This window comes from Chenopodium album, chromosome 10, assembly GCF_948465745.1.
Source record: "Chenopodium album chromosome 10, dcCheAlbu1.1, whole genome shotgun sequence".
NCBI classification, from domain to species: Eukaryota; Viridiplantae; Streptophyta; class Magnoliopsida; order Caryophyllales; family Amaranthaceae; genus Chenopodium; species Chenopodium album.
This window is the reverse complement of record NC_137843.1, coordinates 17335236-17352244: the sequence shown is the minus strand read 5'-3', so window position 1 is coordinate 17352244 and position 17009 is coordinate 17335236. Positions and strand designations below refer to the sequence as shown.

General features: G+C 36.6%; 1 protein-coding gene across 1 annotated transcript; it reads left to right on the top strand.

The window, feature by feature from the left end:
• Nucleotides 1-597: 597 nt before the first annotated feature.
• LOC145563727 (glutamine--tRNA ligase-like) lies at nucleotides 598-16333 on the top strand. Its single transcript, XM_081624159.1, has 23 exons — nucleotides 598-1014; nucleotides 1114-1164; nucleotides 1350-1421; nucleotides 2490-2589; nucleotides 2706-2801; nucleotides 3036-3097; nucleotides 3709-3810; nucleotides 3906-3992; nucleotides 5181-5333; nucleotides 5420-5475; nucleotides 6249-6339; nucleotides 6422-6508; nucleotides 6687-6884; nucleotides 6967-7065; nucleotides 7264-7395; nucleotides 7500-7636; nucleotides 9429-9528; nucleotides 9602-9697; nucleotides 9850-9950; nucleotides 10028-10133; nucleotides 11462-11551; nucleotides 11617-11746; nucleotides 15844-16333. The coding sequence occupies exons 1-23, from the start codon at nucleotides 880-882 to the stop codon at nucleotides 15936-15938; spliced, it is 2376 nt and encodes a 791-aa protein (XP_081480285.1). The 5' UTR covers nucleotides 598-879; the 3' UTR covers nucleotides 15939-16333.
• The last annotated feature ends 676 nt before the right edge of the window (nucleotides 16334-17009 follow it).

Sequence of the window (17009 nt, the reverse complement as noted above, 5' to 3'; positions counted from 1 at the left end):
TTATCTAATGATGATTTGGTAGGTTTATTTCATTCTTGATAGTTTCTAAATTTGTGTAAGATTATCTTTAAACCCTAAAATCCTTAATTAATTGTTGAAATCAATTGTTTACTGCAAAGAAAGGAGCAATTTTGTTCTAGATATGTTGCTGCTAGTAAGCTAATAGTGTAAAGTCCAAGGAGTCTAAATTCCAAAGGACAAGACAAAGTGTTGTGAATAGGTTTGTAAAACAATAGATTCGATGAGTTCAATATGATTAAAAGATGTATCGAATTAGCAGAGTTAGTCTAAATTTTATATGTAATGATGAATTGATGATGATTAGTAGATTTGTTTAAGTGTGAGTGAACTTGAATTACAACTTTGATGTAAGTATGTTGTATTTTTGTGGTGATTTTATTAGAAGAATTTGCCTTTGTTTGAAATTCTGGATTTGAAATACATTGTATTACCAAACATCTTATTAGCATTTGAAATTCCAAATTCCAAATTCATAATTTCCCAAACAAATGACTTGGAATTGAATTCTAGCAATTGAAATTCTGGAATTGAATTTCACTATTTGAAATGAAATAAGAGTATCCAAACGCAACCTGAGTGAAATAACTTTTCATAAATTGTAAATTATCATGGGAAGTTATCCCTTTGTCCACAAAACCTTGTATTGTGCATTTGTGCTTGAGCATCACGCAATGCTTACAACTTTTACTAGAGTAGCATAAGCTGCACAACGGACTAGTTCAAAACTAAACATCGAGCCCGTTGGAATTTCAGCCGCGCGCATTGGATTTAACTCACTACACAAACTCATTTTACACTTCGCCGGAGATTCGTCGCCTTTCGCCGGATATTCTTCCTTAAACCCTGATTTGGTCCAATATGCCGACGAAGTCGCCGGCAAATCCCGAAAATGCGGTGGAGCTTTTCCTGAAAATTGGATTAGATGAACGAGTCGCTCATAATACAGTCGCCAACAACAAGGTCACCAATAATCTATTGGCTGTAATCGATGAGGTAGTAATTTTTCATTTTTCGTCCATTTTTTCCTCCAAAAACTGGAAATTTTTCGGAGTATTTTTTGATTATTTGTTCTCATTTTTTGGTGGAATCTAGGCTGGTGTTACTGATGGATGCAATCGAACTACTGGAAATCTTCTTTACACGGTGAAATTGATTGTTTTGAGAAATTTAATTATGTGTTAATTTCCATAATTTGATTTTATTTTGTTGGTTACTGCTTGGACATTATTTTTACAAAATGTTTCTGTTATAATGGTGGATTGAACATATTGTTGAATAGGACTTTATTATTGTTTGTTTTTATTGAAATTGGTTTGTTTTAATGGTAGGTTGCCACGAAATTTCCTAGCAATGCTCTTGTGCATCGGCCTGTATTAGCCGAATACGTTGTTTCGTCCAAGGTGAGCTACAATTCTATCAAATGTGTACATAATTACATATTATCTTGATGAGGTGATGCAATTGTAATATTTTGCTTGCATATTGACTAAATTAGTGTTAGTTTAGTGAATTATATATGTTGTGATCATAATATTATTGTATGAGTAGCTTTGAGAACAGTGGTCAGAATCTACAACTAGTGAAATATTTGTAAAAGCAAAGACGGATGAATTATAATGATCAGCAACTCGAGATTCTGATGTGCGTTATATTTTATTTGACAAAGTTGAGATGAAATAAGTCTTATACATCCTGTCTATTTAAAATAAGTCCTAAACTTTGGCAATTTCATTTGCTTGCAAAAACAAACCTTTCCGTCTCATCACTCCTATGTCTTTATAGAGGCTCTAACCCTAGGTGAGCTATGGGCGATCATACAATTCATATGTACATGCCTTACCCCAACAATAGTTAAAGTGCAATTTTCGATTGATTCATAAGTTGATCTTAACAGCTGTTTTCTACTAAGTAATAATTGATAACAGTAAATTTTAAAGTGATTTTAATTTTCCTCCAACCTCTGTCTAGATTATGAATAGACGAATGGTGAATCTCTTCTCACTTGGAAGACAAATTAGATTATTTTTTTAGTTCTTCTTACACGCTACTGCCAGAAAATTTGAACTTTGACATGATGTCTGGTTTTTGTGAGTCTATTTTAATAGCATACGGAGTATCCTGTAATGAGTTTAGGGGAAAGAAATGGAACTTACTAACTGAGGAATCAATCTTTAGGAGTCGGACACAAAATCACTTTTTATATACTTCATTCGTTTTAAAATTTACTTTAGTAAATATTGATGTGTTTTATGTTTCATTGTTTGGTGTGAGCTACAAGTTAACGTAAGTGAGTGTCAGCATATTCTGAAAACTTGAAGCATGTAACTCAATGCAGTGATTTAAGAAACGAAATATGTTAACTTTATTGGACTGAGTAGTCTTTGTGCCCCCTTTTTTTTTTTAATTTATTTTTTTAAAAAAAATTCAAAACGTATGGATGATGCATTGATAATTTTATTGTTTTGTAGATTAAAACACCAGCTCAATTGGAAGCTGCTTTTACATTTTTCTCAGATATTGGTCCTGAGAAATTCAGCTCCAATGACTTTGAAAAGGCTTGTGGAGTTGGTATACAATTATTTCTTGATTTTTTTATTAGAATGAACTTTTTGAATTTGGTAATTCTGATTTGTTGCTCTTTATGCAAGTATTTTATAATATATCTCTCTATTTTGGTTTGTTAGGTGTTGAAGTTTCTAATGAAGAGATTGAGCATACTGTTGGTGAAATACTTGAAGAGAGTAAAGCAACAATTTTGGAGCAGCGCTATAAAACAAATGGTTTGCATTGTTCATATTGGGCTATTATGCATTAGAGTAGCAGTTCCTTTATACCTGTGCCTTTATCATATCTTTTTCTTCAGGAAGGGGGAGTGGGGGGGAACAGGGCTTATCTTGAACATATAATGTTATTTCTAACCAAGTCCTGTATTCTCTATGTTGATCAATTGTTCCATAATCGTGCTTTGTTATTGTATGATTGTCTGCTGACATGTAATTATATATCTTTGTCAGTTGGTGACTTATTTAGACGTGTTCGAGAGAGACAGCCATGGGCTGATCCAAAGATTGTTAAGGTCACTCTTCCTTTGCTCGCTCAACTTATTTTAGACAAAGTCACATAGATTAAATTATTGTACTACTCCCTCCGTTCCTTAATTACATTCCTATTTCTAAATTTACATGGGAATTAAGGAACTTGGAGTAACCTTAAAACCCATTATTAGAAAGTACAATGGGAATTGCAAGACATTTATTGCTGTCTTTGAATAAAACAAAAATAGAATGATATTAAATGAAGCACATGTCATCAATCCTTTGAAAAGAAAAAAGACCAATCACATTTGTTTATGAAAAATAAAAGGACCAATCATATTCAGTAATAGTGCTGCACATGGATTTAGAATGTTCAAAAGGGTGAATGAAAATTATGATTTATGTGCAACCATTAATTGTAAAACAGAAACATAAATAAAGTAATGCCACATCACAACTATTTAGGGATAATTTGGGGATATTTGGTAAAAATTCACTTACTAAAAAGAGAAAGTAGGAATGTAATTTTGAAATACCCAAAAAGGAAAGCAGGAATGTAATTAAGGGACGGAGAGAGTACATTTTTGAGTGAAATGTGTGTATATATATGTGTGATCTTATGGAATATGGATCATGTCTCTGAATATTGCAGCAAGTGGTAGATACAAAGCTACGGGAATTATTGGGTGAAAGAACTGCAGCAGATGATGAAAAGCCAGTAAAAAAGAAAAAGGAAAAGCCTGCTAAAGTTGAGGTAGGCATTTTCCTCCAGTCTACAACCTATGCTTGGAGGTTCAGGCTTCATTGTAATTTGTATGATTATTTATTCTGCTATTGCACGTTTTATAGGAACAAGCTGCTGTTACTCCAGCACAGCCAACTGAAGAAGACCTTAACCCATTTTTAATCTTCCCATCACCAGAAGAAAATCTTAAGGTAGAAAATTTTCGCAGGAAATTTTTGTCATTTGATTGCTTTTATTCACTGAAGAATTATCCTCTGCAGCCCAAGTGGTGATACAATATGTTTGCTATCTATTCATGTATGCTCCCTGAAATTAGATAGAGAGAGCCACGGGCTGGTATAGCTTTTTGATTTACTTATAGGTAAAATGACAAATTGCATATGTAGGGAGTATATATTTCAAAAGAATATTCTGTAATCTAAATATTGTTTCCTTTGTTTAAATTGAAAATATGGCATTATAGCTTAGGATATTTCAAGTGTGTAAGGATTACGGGGTGGTGCCACGGGCTGGTATAGCTTTTTGATTAAGTTACAGGTAAAATGACACTTAATTGCATACGAAGGGAGTATATATTTCAAAAGAATCTTCTGTAATATGGCATTCTAGCTTAGGATATTTCTAAATGTTTAGAAATACTAATATTAGACAATTGTTGCAGTGAATTCAGACATTTATTGCCAAAAATAATAATAATATAAAAAAAAAAAAAAAAAAAAGGAAATGAGAAACTGGTAAATGGTTCTATTGTTATATACTCATATTAGCAATGCAATTAATTTTTCACTAAAGAGAATGCAATCCCAGACCTTCGAGTGGCTGGAGACACTCCCACAGAAGTAAGAATAAAAATCAAAAAAATGACTAAATAATTTGTTACTTATAGTTCTCATTATTGACATGATACCCAAAGCTAACTTAATTCTGAAAATTCCTGATGTCACCTTTTAACTTCTTCTTCAAGGCAATTATTGTCAAAACCTACGTACTATTGGTGACATATCTAGCTTAGGGTGGGTGTGCTGATGCATTACATGTTTCTTGTTTTAAAGTTTTTCAATAGGTCTTGGTGTCAATAACACTTTGTTGGGATGTTTGCAGAACTTAGATTAGAATTGTGGGCCCTTATTTATTTATTTATTTATCTAGTTCACTGTCTTAAAATTAGTCAAAAGTGCTGTAGGATGCTTTTTATTTTTTTGGGACATTTTTTTTTTCTTGGTACAATTGTGCGCATACTTTAATTCATTGTGTTGTGAGGATGTTGCCAGGTTATTTTTGACCTGTTAGGATCACTTAAGGCCTGTGCATAAGGCCTATGATAAAAACATACTTGCTGCTTTCGGCTAAGATTTTGTTCTTTGGCCTGTTTTTTTTAGGTCCACACTGAAGTTTTCTTCAGTGATGGTTCTGTCTTAAGACCTTGCAATTCCTGGGAGATTCTTGAGAAGCACTTGAAAGTGACGGGGGGCAAAGTTTTTACTCGCTTCCCACCTGAGCCAAATGGGTACCTTCACATTGGTCATGCTAAGGTGATTTGCAACTTGCTGCTTTTAATGTAGCAGAAGCCTTAAGTCTTTTTGTTGAATGGAGCATAACCTATTCCTGAAATGCACAGGCTATGTTTGTTGATTTTGGATTGGCAAAGGACAGAGGAGGAAATTGCTATCTAAGGTGAAACATTTTGTGATTTAATATTTTTATGAGTCGCTATGTGTTTGAGATACTATTACAACTCCTATTCCTGTTGATTGATGTATTTTTTTGGCTTTATGATGTCTACATGTTATAGTTTCATTGTTGACTTCTTGTCTCTTGGCTTTTGTATATTTGATTACGTGGGATTCATTTTGGGACTAAGGCTTTGTTGTTGATGTTGTTTGAAGTAAATGGATTGGTGAACTCTATTTTTTCCCTTTTGTTAATAAGGTACAAGTTTGTATGGAACTCGAGAAAATTGTGCAGGGTATACGTATTTGGCTTGTTATTCATATTTCCTCCTAAAATTGGCTTTCAATTTAGCATTTGTAGAATTAAGGAAAAGCTTCTCATGGAATATACTCTGAAACAGTCAATTAAGCTCTTTAATGTGGAATTGGATTCCTAGATGAAAATTTTGACAATTGTTTGAAAATAAGGCAGCCTGTTTATACATCTTTTCTTTTAATTGAGGGAATTGGCTTATATGATAAGCATGGTTGTTTTTGCTTTAAAAATTGTGGCCTTGTGGGTATGTCTACACAAACTGCATATTGTAACTGCTTTTTTCTGTTGCTTCAGTATCTTATTGAAGATATTTAAAAAGAAAAACTCAATTATGTTGCATAACAGCCTGTGGAGTAACAATATTTTGTGGCTTTGCTGATGAAAGCAAAAAAAAAATTGAGCATTTTGGGATAATTGTATAGTACTTTATTAGATCTGATTCACCTTCTGGTTTGATTTAGATATGATGACACAAATCCAGAAGCTGAAAAAAAAGAGTATATTGACCATATTGAAGAAATAGTCAGATGGATGGGATGGGAGCCATTCAAGGTATATAATTATCACTATTCATGTGTTGTATAACAGTGCAAACCAGCTGAAGTATTCACTTGTCTCTGCTGTTATATTGCAGATAACTTATACAAGTGACTATTTCCAAGATCTGTATGATTTAGCTGTCGAACTTATTAGGAGGGGTCACGCATATGTTGATCATCAGGTTGCTATATTCTGCCTCTGCTTCGTCATCTTGTCTTTTACATATATATGTGCAACCATTTCCATGACTAACCTTTGACATGCTATCTCTTAAATGGTCACAGTGGTTTACAAAGTTCCTCTTACTTTCTTAGGTATATTCTTGAAAAAGCTGTTTCTTTTTGCGTGTTTAATTGCAGACTGCTGATGAGATAAAGGAGTATAGAGAAAAAAAGATGAATAGTCCATGGAGAGACAGACCGGTAGAAGAATCTTTGAAACTGTTCGAGGAAATGAGAAGAGGAATGATTGAGGAAGGAAAGGCAACACTGAGGATGAAGCAAGATATGCAGAGTGACAACTTTAATATGTACGATCTTATTGCATATAGAATCAAGGCAAGCATTTGCAACTTTTTATTTGTATAACTTATTGATTTTAATTTTAAATTTTTTCATTTGATTTATATTTTATTCGCAGTTTACTCGTCATCCTAAAGCAGGAGATAAGTGGTGTATATACCCTAGCTATGACTATGCCCATTGCATTGTTGATTCACTTGAAAATGTGACTCACTCGGTATGTATCTTTACTACAAGTTATTTTATTTATTAAATTGTGCTTGCATCTTAAGTATCCACCATTGTATAAGTGCATTGAGTATTTTTTGTTCCTCTCCCACGCAAAAATATGCATAGGTATTACTCTTAAAAAGTAATTGTGGGTAATTGGGTATTACCTCATATCTTAAAATAAATACCAATTTTCTTAATGCAGCTGTGCACGTTGGAATTTGAGACATGGCGGGCTTCCTACTATTGGTTATTGCATGCACTTGGCCAGTATATGCCCTATGTATGGGAGTACTCGCGGTTAAATGTTACAAACACAGTGATGTCAAAACGCAAAGTAAGCTTATCGATCTGTCGCTGATGCATTCAGCTCATCAATATTGTGTTTTTCTTCTGCAGCTACACAACTTTCTGAAGCTTATTTTAATTTGGTGTCAACAGCTTAATCGCCTTGTTACGGAGAAGTATGTTGATGGGTGGGATGATCCACGATTGATGACGCTTGCTGGTTTGCGCCGTAGGGGTGTAGCACCAACAGCTATCAATGCATTTGTTAGGGGTATTGGGATCACTAGAAGGTGAGATCTTTCCCTTTTCTTTCTTGCTCAGAAGCTACTGATTTGGGTAATTGTGAAATGAAATTTTGGCATTGGTGATTGCTGTGTCCCAAAATTAATTCCATATTTGGCCTTGTAAAGTGATTTATGTTGCTAAAGATTTTTTAGAGAAAGGATATTAAAATAGTGCACAAGTTGTAAAAGTGGACAGTAGTTGTTGTGATAAAAGAGATAGGTCATAGGTGTGGGAAAATAAAATTTAGGAAAATTTGTCTAGAAGGGACATATATGTTCACTTATTTGTCTAGGACCTTATATATTTAAAGTGGTCTAAAAGGACCGTATAAGTTTGTTTTGTTGTTTGGAGGGACCTTGGCGTTGGAATCTGTCCATTGACTTTTTTCTCCGGTGTTGACCTTGCACGTGACTTTAAAAAATGACCCTCCCCCCCCCCCCCCCCCTTTTTTCCACGTTTCCCTCCAATTTCTCCTTCTCTCCTCTAATCCCCAATTTCTTTCTCTCTCCTCTAAATTTCCTTCTCTATCCTCTAATCCCCAATTATTCTAAACTTAGCTTAATATGAATGGCAAACTGAGTACTCCGTGTACTTAATATGCTTATATTATACGAAATATAAAATCAACGACTATAAACATTAAATTTAGAGCATTCTGTTGACAGCTATTTTGGCATCAAATTATTACTATAAAGGAAAACACCAAAAGTTCTCAATGCTGAATCAAAATCACAATTTAACTCCAGTTATTTCAACTGAAAACACATTTGATCCCTACTTTTTAAATTTCACAGCAGAAACGAATTTTGAAATTAATTTAGCCTTCAGAACCCTAAATTTCATAATTGATTAAATTCAAGTCATAGAATGATTGATACAGAAAATAGGTTAAAAATTTCAATCTAAAACACGCTGAACAACAGATTAACATTGCTATACTTAGAAAAATTGTAGCAAATAATTGGAAAATTGAGCAATATAGAAAAAAGTATGGCGAAATTGAGAACAAAAATTGAGGATGAGCAGAGGAGAGAGAAAGAAATTGGGGATTAGAGGAGAGAGAAGGAGGAATTGGAGGGAAACGTGGAAAAAAAAGGGGAGGGTCATTTTTTTAAGTCACGTGACAGTCACGCGCGAGGGTCAACGCCGGAGAATAAAAGTCAATGGCCGGATTCCGACGTCAAGGTCCCTCCAAACAACAAAACAAACTTATAAGGTCCTTTTAGATCACTTTAAATATATAAGGTCCTTCTAGACAAATAAGTGAACATATGTCCCTTCTAGACAAATTTTCCTAAAATTTATGTATTGCATGACGTGTTACTTTTACATGGAATTTTGGCTGCCACGCCCATATCAACATAACACGACAAGGATGTGGGTATGAATCCGTATCCGACACTTTACCTTGTAATCGACACTTTTAACTGCTTTAAAACTTGAACCTTAATTAAGATGGGACAGAGGATTGGAGGGCATTGATAATAGATTAAGATGAGCTCAATCTTCTAGGAGCTGATCTAAAATCCAGACAACAATTGAGAAACGTCTCTCTTCCTATCTCTTCTCAACAGCTAAATTTTAGATAAATCTTTTCAGAAATTATGTTCCGAATTTTCAAAAAATGTGTCTTCATATCCATGTCCATACTTAGAACCAGTGCCTGTGTCCGTTTTATTTAGGCAAGTCGATTCAGGCTCTCTGATGACACTCATACTCAAGTTTTAACTCTTAAGTAACATGGATTGTACGTATCTTATGTGCAACTCCTTACATTTTAGATTTTCCTACTTGCAGTGATAATAGTTTGATCCGTGTAGATCGCTTTGAGTATCATATACGAGAGGAGCTTAATAAAATAGCTGCTCGCACATTGGTTGTCCTACATCCCCTTAAGGTTTGTATTTCTTTTACTCTCTTTCATATGATAAATATATACCTCCTTGTGTCTTATCGGCCTTTTGTTTTAGGTTGTCATCACCAATTTAGAAGCTGGTAAAGTAATTGAACTCGACGCAAAGAAGTGGCCAGATGCTCAAACCAATGATACCTCAGCTCTGTACAAGGTCAGCGATTCAGCATTGAAATTATTCAGATGAAAAAAGGGATGCTATGTAATGCATTTAAATGGAACCACCTAATGTGGCCTTCCTATTTATAATTTTCTTTTGTACATGTATCTTATTGTTGGGTTTGGCCTGAAGTAGTTCATGTACAGGTACCTTTTTCCAATGTGGTTTACATTGAAAGTTCTGATTTTCGGATGAAAGACTCAAAAGATTATTATGGTCTGGCTCCTGGAAAGTCTGTCTTATTGAGGTATGGATATGGAAGGAACTTTGATTAATTTCTCTACATAATTGGGTAAATATCTCATCACACATGTATAAATACAGGTATGGATATCCCATTAAATGCACAGATGTGATCTTTGGCCCAGACAATGAGACAGTAGTCGAAATTCGGGCAGAGTATGACCCTGAAAAGAAAACGAAGCCAAAGGTTTTTTTCTCACTCATTATATGTCACTGCCATTTTTTTAATAATGCGGTAACGGTTGTGATCGCAGTGACGCTCACGTTATCTTGGTATCAGATATCGTGCATCGGATTGTGAATGTTGCGACATGAATGTGGTTCCTTTTTAGAATTCAATTCGTTCTTAAAAATCATGATTCTAGAAACAATACTAGCATAATAGTAACAAAAGTCTAGTAAATTCTTGAATATATTAAAGGTTTAAAGCCGTTATTGGAGTAAAGAGTTGAGAAAAGTAGTATAATTGTCTAAAAAGCTAGGTATCATAGTGGTAGCGCCAAAATTGGCTTATCGGTTGACTCAGCCCAAATCTCGGTCTATTTTAAAAACCGGCACAATGCTGAAAGTATCAGTGGTGATACAAATAGGCCGGTACGATAGGTTGCGGTTGAGTTTTTCACCATGCCAATTGTTAGTTTGTTACTTGATTATGACATTTAGGCTGCAATAAACTCGGAACAAAAAGGGAGGTTTACTTTTGTAGGGGTTGGTCTGGATCATCATTTGAAATATGGTTTTATATGGTTGAAGAGAACAACACTTTAATTTGGTCCAAGTGAATGAATAATCCGTGGTAATGGTAAGGGGTTCAAATGCAATTTCGCAACGGGATTTCTATGTCAATGTGAATAATTAATATGCTTGTTCGCTCCAAGTATCACATTATCCTCATAAAATTCTATTTCACCTTGAGATAAATTCATGTTTGGGAATGAAGTTTATGGGCATGGGACTTTTCTTACAAATGTTTATACAAACTCTACTTTCCTCTCAGCCTTGCTCTAGTAGCTTAGTAAGAGTATGCAAGTTTGACATGTTTAATGTAATTTAAGATTTGAAGAGCATAATGCAGATTTTTTTTTTAGCCTGCGAGTCCCAAGCCTGGATAAAGGAGGAGGGTTATGGTAGGCAAGTGACAGCCAGAGTAAAACTGTCACATTGCTTAACATGAGCCACAATGATTGAGAATAGTACTAAGATGGTTCATGTAGCCGGACCCCATTTATGGGATTAAGACGTTCCAGCAGAATTAGAATAAAATCTAGGTTTGTGAAGGACTTGATGTTGTCATTGCATGACCAGCTGTTGGAAAAGTTAAACTTTTTACCAATATTTCTGATCTACCGGATATTTTTTGAGCAGTTCAACGATCTTGGTTTTGTTTTTTTGAAATTTTAATATTATATAGAAAGATGTAGCTAGATGCTTTGATGTTATCATCTCCCAATGCGAGTGACATTTTTTCAATTCGTTGCAAAAAATGAGCTGATTGGTTATTCCTTGAATTCTTAGGGTGTCCTTCATTGGGTTGCTGAGTCTACTCCAGGGGTCAATCCTCTTAAAGTTGAAGTTAGACTATTTGACAGATTATTCCTTTCTGAGGTAGGTGATTTCTTGTCTAGCTGTATTCATTGCCTCTTTTCATGAACTAATCTCCGATTTTATAGAATCCTGCTGAGCTTGATGACTGGCTTGGTGACTTAAATTCCAACTCCAAAATTGTCATACCTGAGGCATATGCAGTTTCCATTCTTCAAAATGCAGTACTTGGTGACAGATTTCAATTTGAACGTCTCGGTACGTCTGACTGGTCCACTTCTAAGTAATGGTTTATATAATTGCAATGTCTATTCTACATATAATTCCTGGATATGCATTACATTTTGCAATCATATTTATAGCACTTTTATGTCTGTGCCTGTTATACCTATTGCCTTGTAATTGAAACATTCATCAATTCTTGGCAAGTCATTCATTGACGAAGGCTACGATTATTTTCACTTTAGTTTAACTTATTTGTGAACTATTTATTCTGAACCTATACAAAATTTTGAACTTATTTTGTTCAAATAAGTCAAAAGCAAATTGAATGGAACATGGCCAAAGTTTGATTTCCCCCTGCCAGTTATGTCCTTATCAATCAATCAATCAAAGCCTTAATCCCAAAAGTGGGGTCGGCTAACATGAACCAAATTTGATTATTCCGTGTAGTCATCAACATAAATCTTTCTCCTCCATCCCTTACGATCCAAAACTTCATCCTCACGTAAATCCATGCACTTCATATCCTTCCTCACTCCTTCCAGCCAAGTCATCTTTGGTCTCCCTCTTCCTCGTTTAATCCCTCCATGGTCCCACTCTTCCACTCTTCGCACCGGTGCACCCTCGGGTCTCCGTCTTACATGTCCAAACCAACGCAGACGATTTTCCCTTAATTTATCTACAATGCCCGCCACACCTACTTTCTTGCGAATAACCTCATTTCTGATTCTATCTCTTAAAGTGTTTCCACACATCCACCTTAACATGCGCATTTCCGTAACCTCCATCTTTTTAATATGCTCTTTCTTAGAAGCCCAACATTCTGTACCATAGAGCAACACTGGTCTTATGGCAGTCCTGTAGAATTTTCCCTTCAACTTTAAGGGAATGCTGCGGTCGCATAACACTCCCGTGGCCGCTCTCCATTTAAGCCACCCTGACTTAATCCTGTGGGTCACGTCTTGATCAATGTCACCATTCTTCTGGATGATCGACCCTAGGTACTTAAAACATTCACTCATGGTCAAATCCTTTCCATCCAAACTCACCACTTCATTGCTTGTCCCCCTCTGAGTGCCAAAACGACATACCAAATATTCAGTCTTACTCCGACTTAGCTTAAACCCTCTAGATTCCAACCTTTGCCTCCATTGCTCCAACTTGACATTAACCCCATCCTTAGTCTCATCCACCAAAACGATATCATCTGCGAACAACATACACCATGGAACCTCATCTTGAATTGGTCTAGTTACTTCATCTAGAACCGTTGCAAAAAGAAAAGGGCTTAATGCAGACCCTTGATGCAATCCGATTGTAATAGGGAAATCTTTTGTCAACCCTCCGCATGTCCTCACATTTGTTGACACATCCCGATACATATCCTTAACTAGGTCTACATACCTTCGTGGGATACCTTTCTTCAACATTGCCCACCAAAGTATCTCTCTTGGCACCTTGTCATATGCCTTCTCTAAATCAATAAAGACCATATGAAGATCTTTCTTCTTTACCCTATAAAACTCCATCATTTGTCTTATCAAATGGATTGCCTCCATAGTAGATCTCCCAGGCATAAAACCAAATTGGTTATCTGAAATGCTTGTGCATGCCCTCAACCTTTGTTCAATCACCCTTTCCCACAACTTCATAGTATGGCTCATAAGCTTAATTCCTCGATAGTTAGAACAATCTTGAGCGTCTCCTTTGTTTTTATAAACCGGGACCAAGGTGCTCTTCCTCCAATCTTGTGGGATCCTTGTAGCCGTCCATATCTTGTTGAAAAGGTTTGTTAACCAATCAATACCAATCTTACCCAAACACCTCCACACCTCTATCGGTACCCCATCAGGGCCAACCGCCTTCTTAGGTTTCATCTTCCTCAGTGCAATCTCCACCTCTACTCTCCTAATCCTTCGCACATACTCCATGTTGATTTCTTCATCACTCATAGAGGTATCTCCTATCACAACTCCATTACTTCCATTAAATAATTCATCGAAGTACCCCTTCCACCTGTCCTTGATGCCCTCCTCTTGCACTAGGACCATTTGGTTCTTATCTTTGACACACTTCACCATGCCAATATCCTTCCTTGCCTCTTGTCTTCTCTTTGCCATCTTATAAATGATCCTTTCTCCCTCCTTGGAATCAAGCTTTTCATAAACCTCCTGATATGCCTTTTCTTTTGCTTGGCGAACAGCTGCCTTTGCCTTACTCTTAGCCTCCTTATACGCTGCAAAGGTTTCATCACTCCTACATTTTCCTAAGGCTTGATAGCATTCCCTTTTTTGCTTAATTACTGCTTTCACCTCTTCATTCCACCACGAAGTATCTCTCTGTACCGAAGTTCTTCCCCTTACTTCCCCTAAGACCTCTTTGGCCACTCTTAGGAAACAGTTCTTCATTCGTAACCAAGTCATGTCCGGATCCACCTCTCCATCCCAATCCGCTTCTTCAATTACCTTTTCTGTAAAAACCTTAGCTTTTGCATCCCTTAGGGTCCACCATCTTATCCTTGGTTCTTCTTGTCTAACTTTTTTCTTCGCCTTCTCTTTCAGACGAATAGTCATTACCAATAGCCGGTGTTGGGTGACCACACTCTCCCCTGGGATAACCTTACAGTTTATGCAACTTTGTCTATCTATGCTCCTTGTGAGCAGGAAGTCTATTTGAGTTGCATTTGCTCCATTCCGAAAAGTTATCAAGTGTGAATCCCTCTTCTTAAACCAAGTATTAGCCAAAATTAAATCATATGATTGGGCAAAATCCATAATAGCTTCACCACCGGCGTCCCTCTGCCCATACCCAAAGCCTCCATGGACACTCTCATAGCCATCTCGGCTCGCCCCAACGTGCCCATTTAGATCCCCTCCAATATATAACTTCTCTGAGTGGTGGACACCCTGCACCACCTCGTCTAGGTCCTCCCAAAATTGTCGTTTCTCTTCTGCATCTAAACCCACTTGGGGAGCATAAGCACTGATAACATTCACAATCTCCTTGCCACATAGCAACTTCAGCCTTATCAACCTATCGTTCTTCCGATAGACCTCGATCACCTCTTTTGCCAACCTCTCATCGAGAACCACACCAACTCCGTTCCTAGCTCCACCATTCCTTGTTCTGTGGCTCGTTTCTTGCCCAACATACCATACCTTATACCCCAAAACCAAGCCTCGAGCTCCTTCTCCTGTCCATCTTGTCTCTTGGAGGCACATGATGTTCACGCGTCGTCTTTTCATTACTTCTACCAATTCTGCTGATTTTCCCGTAAGAGACCCCACATTCCAAGAACCAATCCGCAAACTAAATTCTTTTCTCCCACGCTCCCTCCTGATCCCAACTCCAAGCCCTTGATTATTTGACACCACAATTGGGCAATATGGCGCGTCGCTTCTGGGCGACGACCTAGCAACCCTTACATACTTATCACTGCACCCGGGTCTGGGAAGTGCAGCGCGTCGCTCAGTAGGGAACGCCCCAATGGCACGCCCTTGCTCATTTGACACCACACTCGGGCAATGTGGCGCGTCGCTTCTGGGCGACGACCTAGCAACCCTTGCATACTTATCACTACACCCGGGTCTAGGAAGTGCAGCGCGTCACTGAGTAGGGAACGCCCCCACGAAAATATCTGTTTGGCTCATGTCATGGGATGTGACGAAGTTTTATACTGGCTGTCACTGGCCTACCGTAACCCTCCTCCTTTATCCAGGCTTGGGACTGGCAGCGGGAAACCCACTGGCGGAGTTAGTTATGTCCTTATCTGTAATTTTTTTATTTTACATTATAATTCCTGGTTTTTTTTTTTTTTTATATCATCACTTGCAACATACCCTCTTGGCACACGCATCAAAAGAGAGATTAGAGAAGGTAAATTGATAAAATAATTAAAAATGAGCCCGAAAGAGTTCAGCTATTAAGGTTAGGTTATTTTTAATTATCTGTTACGTACCTTCTCAAAGCTATTTCTTACAATACGTGCCACTGGGGTATGTTGTAAGTTAGAAATACAGGTAGATCATCACTATGAAAGGATGCTCTCTTTGTTGCTCAATAAACTTCATATAAATGTTGACAATTATCTGTAGTTTTGTTTAAATTTGTTAAATATTTATCTTTGGTTTCAGGTTATTTTGCTATTGACAAGGACTCCACAGCAGAGAAATTGGTGTTCAACCGGACAGTCACATTAAGGGACAGCTACGCCAAGGGTGGTAAGTAGCCTTCAGGTCTTGCTGTCTTGAACTTCTGGTAAAGTTAAATACTTGTACAAAATGTTGTATGAGTTGAAATGTTAAAGAGAGGGGAGAATCGTAGCTAAAATAGTGTCAACGCTGTCGTTTAGTGGTTCCTGATTTGTATCTCCATACAGCACAGTGCAAAATTGTCATTGTGTGTTGGATTATGTGTAAAATCGGAGGGAGATTGGGGATAAGATTAAATAGGGGCCAATTACACTTAGCAACCTTCTCTGTATAAAATTAAGGTGCCAGTTGATCAATCTTCTCTTTCAAAACAAAGGGTGTTTTGGAGTGGAGTTGTTGACATATAGAAAACCTCTGATTCTTTATTTGGTTAATCTAAGTTTAACGAAAGATCTTACTCCTTACTAATAAAGCTTGTCAACTTTTACGAGTACTTTATTTGATCGTACTTATCCATTTATTTATACTTTGTATTTTTTTTAAAAATAATTTTGTTAGAGATATTAGGCTTGTTTTGACGATAATGAGGTCCATCATTGGGAAATTGTGGATATTTTATTTGTAAATTCCGTTAGCGTTAAATCGGACCCAAACACCAACCAAAGCTATTCCCATTGCCATGTTGATTGAGTGTGAAACTGCTAAAAGCAAATGCAGAAAGGGACTTCTGTAAACTGTGGTGGTGATTTCGAATGTGGATGCTGTAGCAGTCTTCTTAACACCCCACATCCGCCACATGGTCTCTCAAAACAAAAGCTTCATATGAAAGAAAACTTCTTACATGCCTAGCTGCCTACCCTTCTGGTTGATCATGGGATGCATAAATAATTATACACGAGACTACATTAATACTATTTTATGGATTTGGCCGAAAGCTTTAATCATTTTGGGGAAAAAAACCTGCAAAATAACAGGAATTTGAATTACTAGATGTCGTAGAGAAACTGCAGGAAACATTTCTATTAGTGTACTTGGAATTAATCTAATGCATTTGCTCCAACTTCTAGATCAAATGAGAAAAAAATTTCAATCCCTGCCATTTTTCCGGATGTGGGTAAAAGGCATATTTGATGAAAATTTGGGTTTTT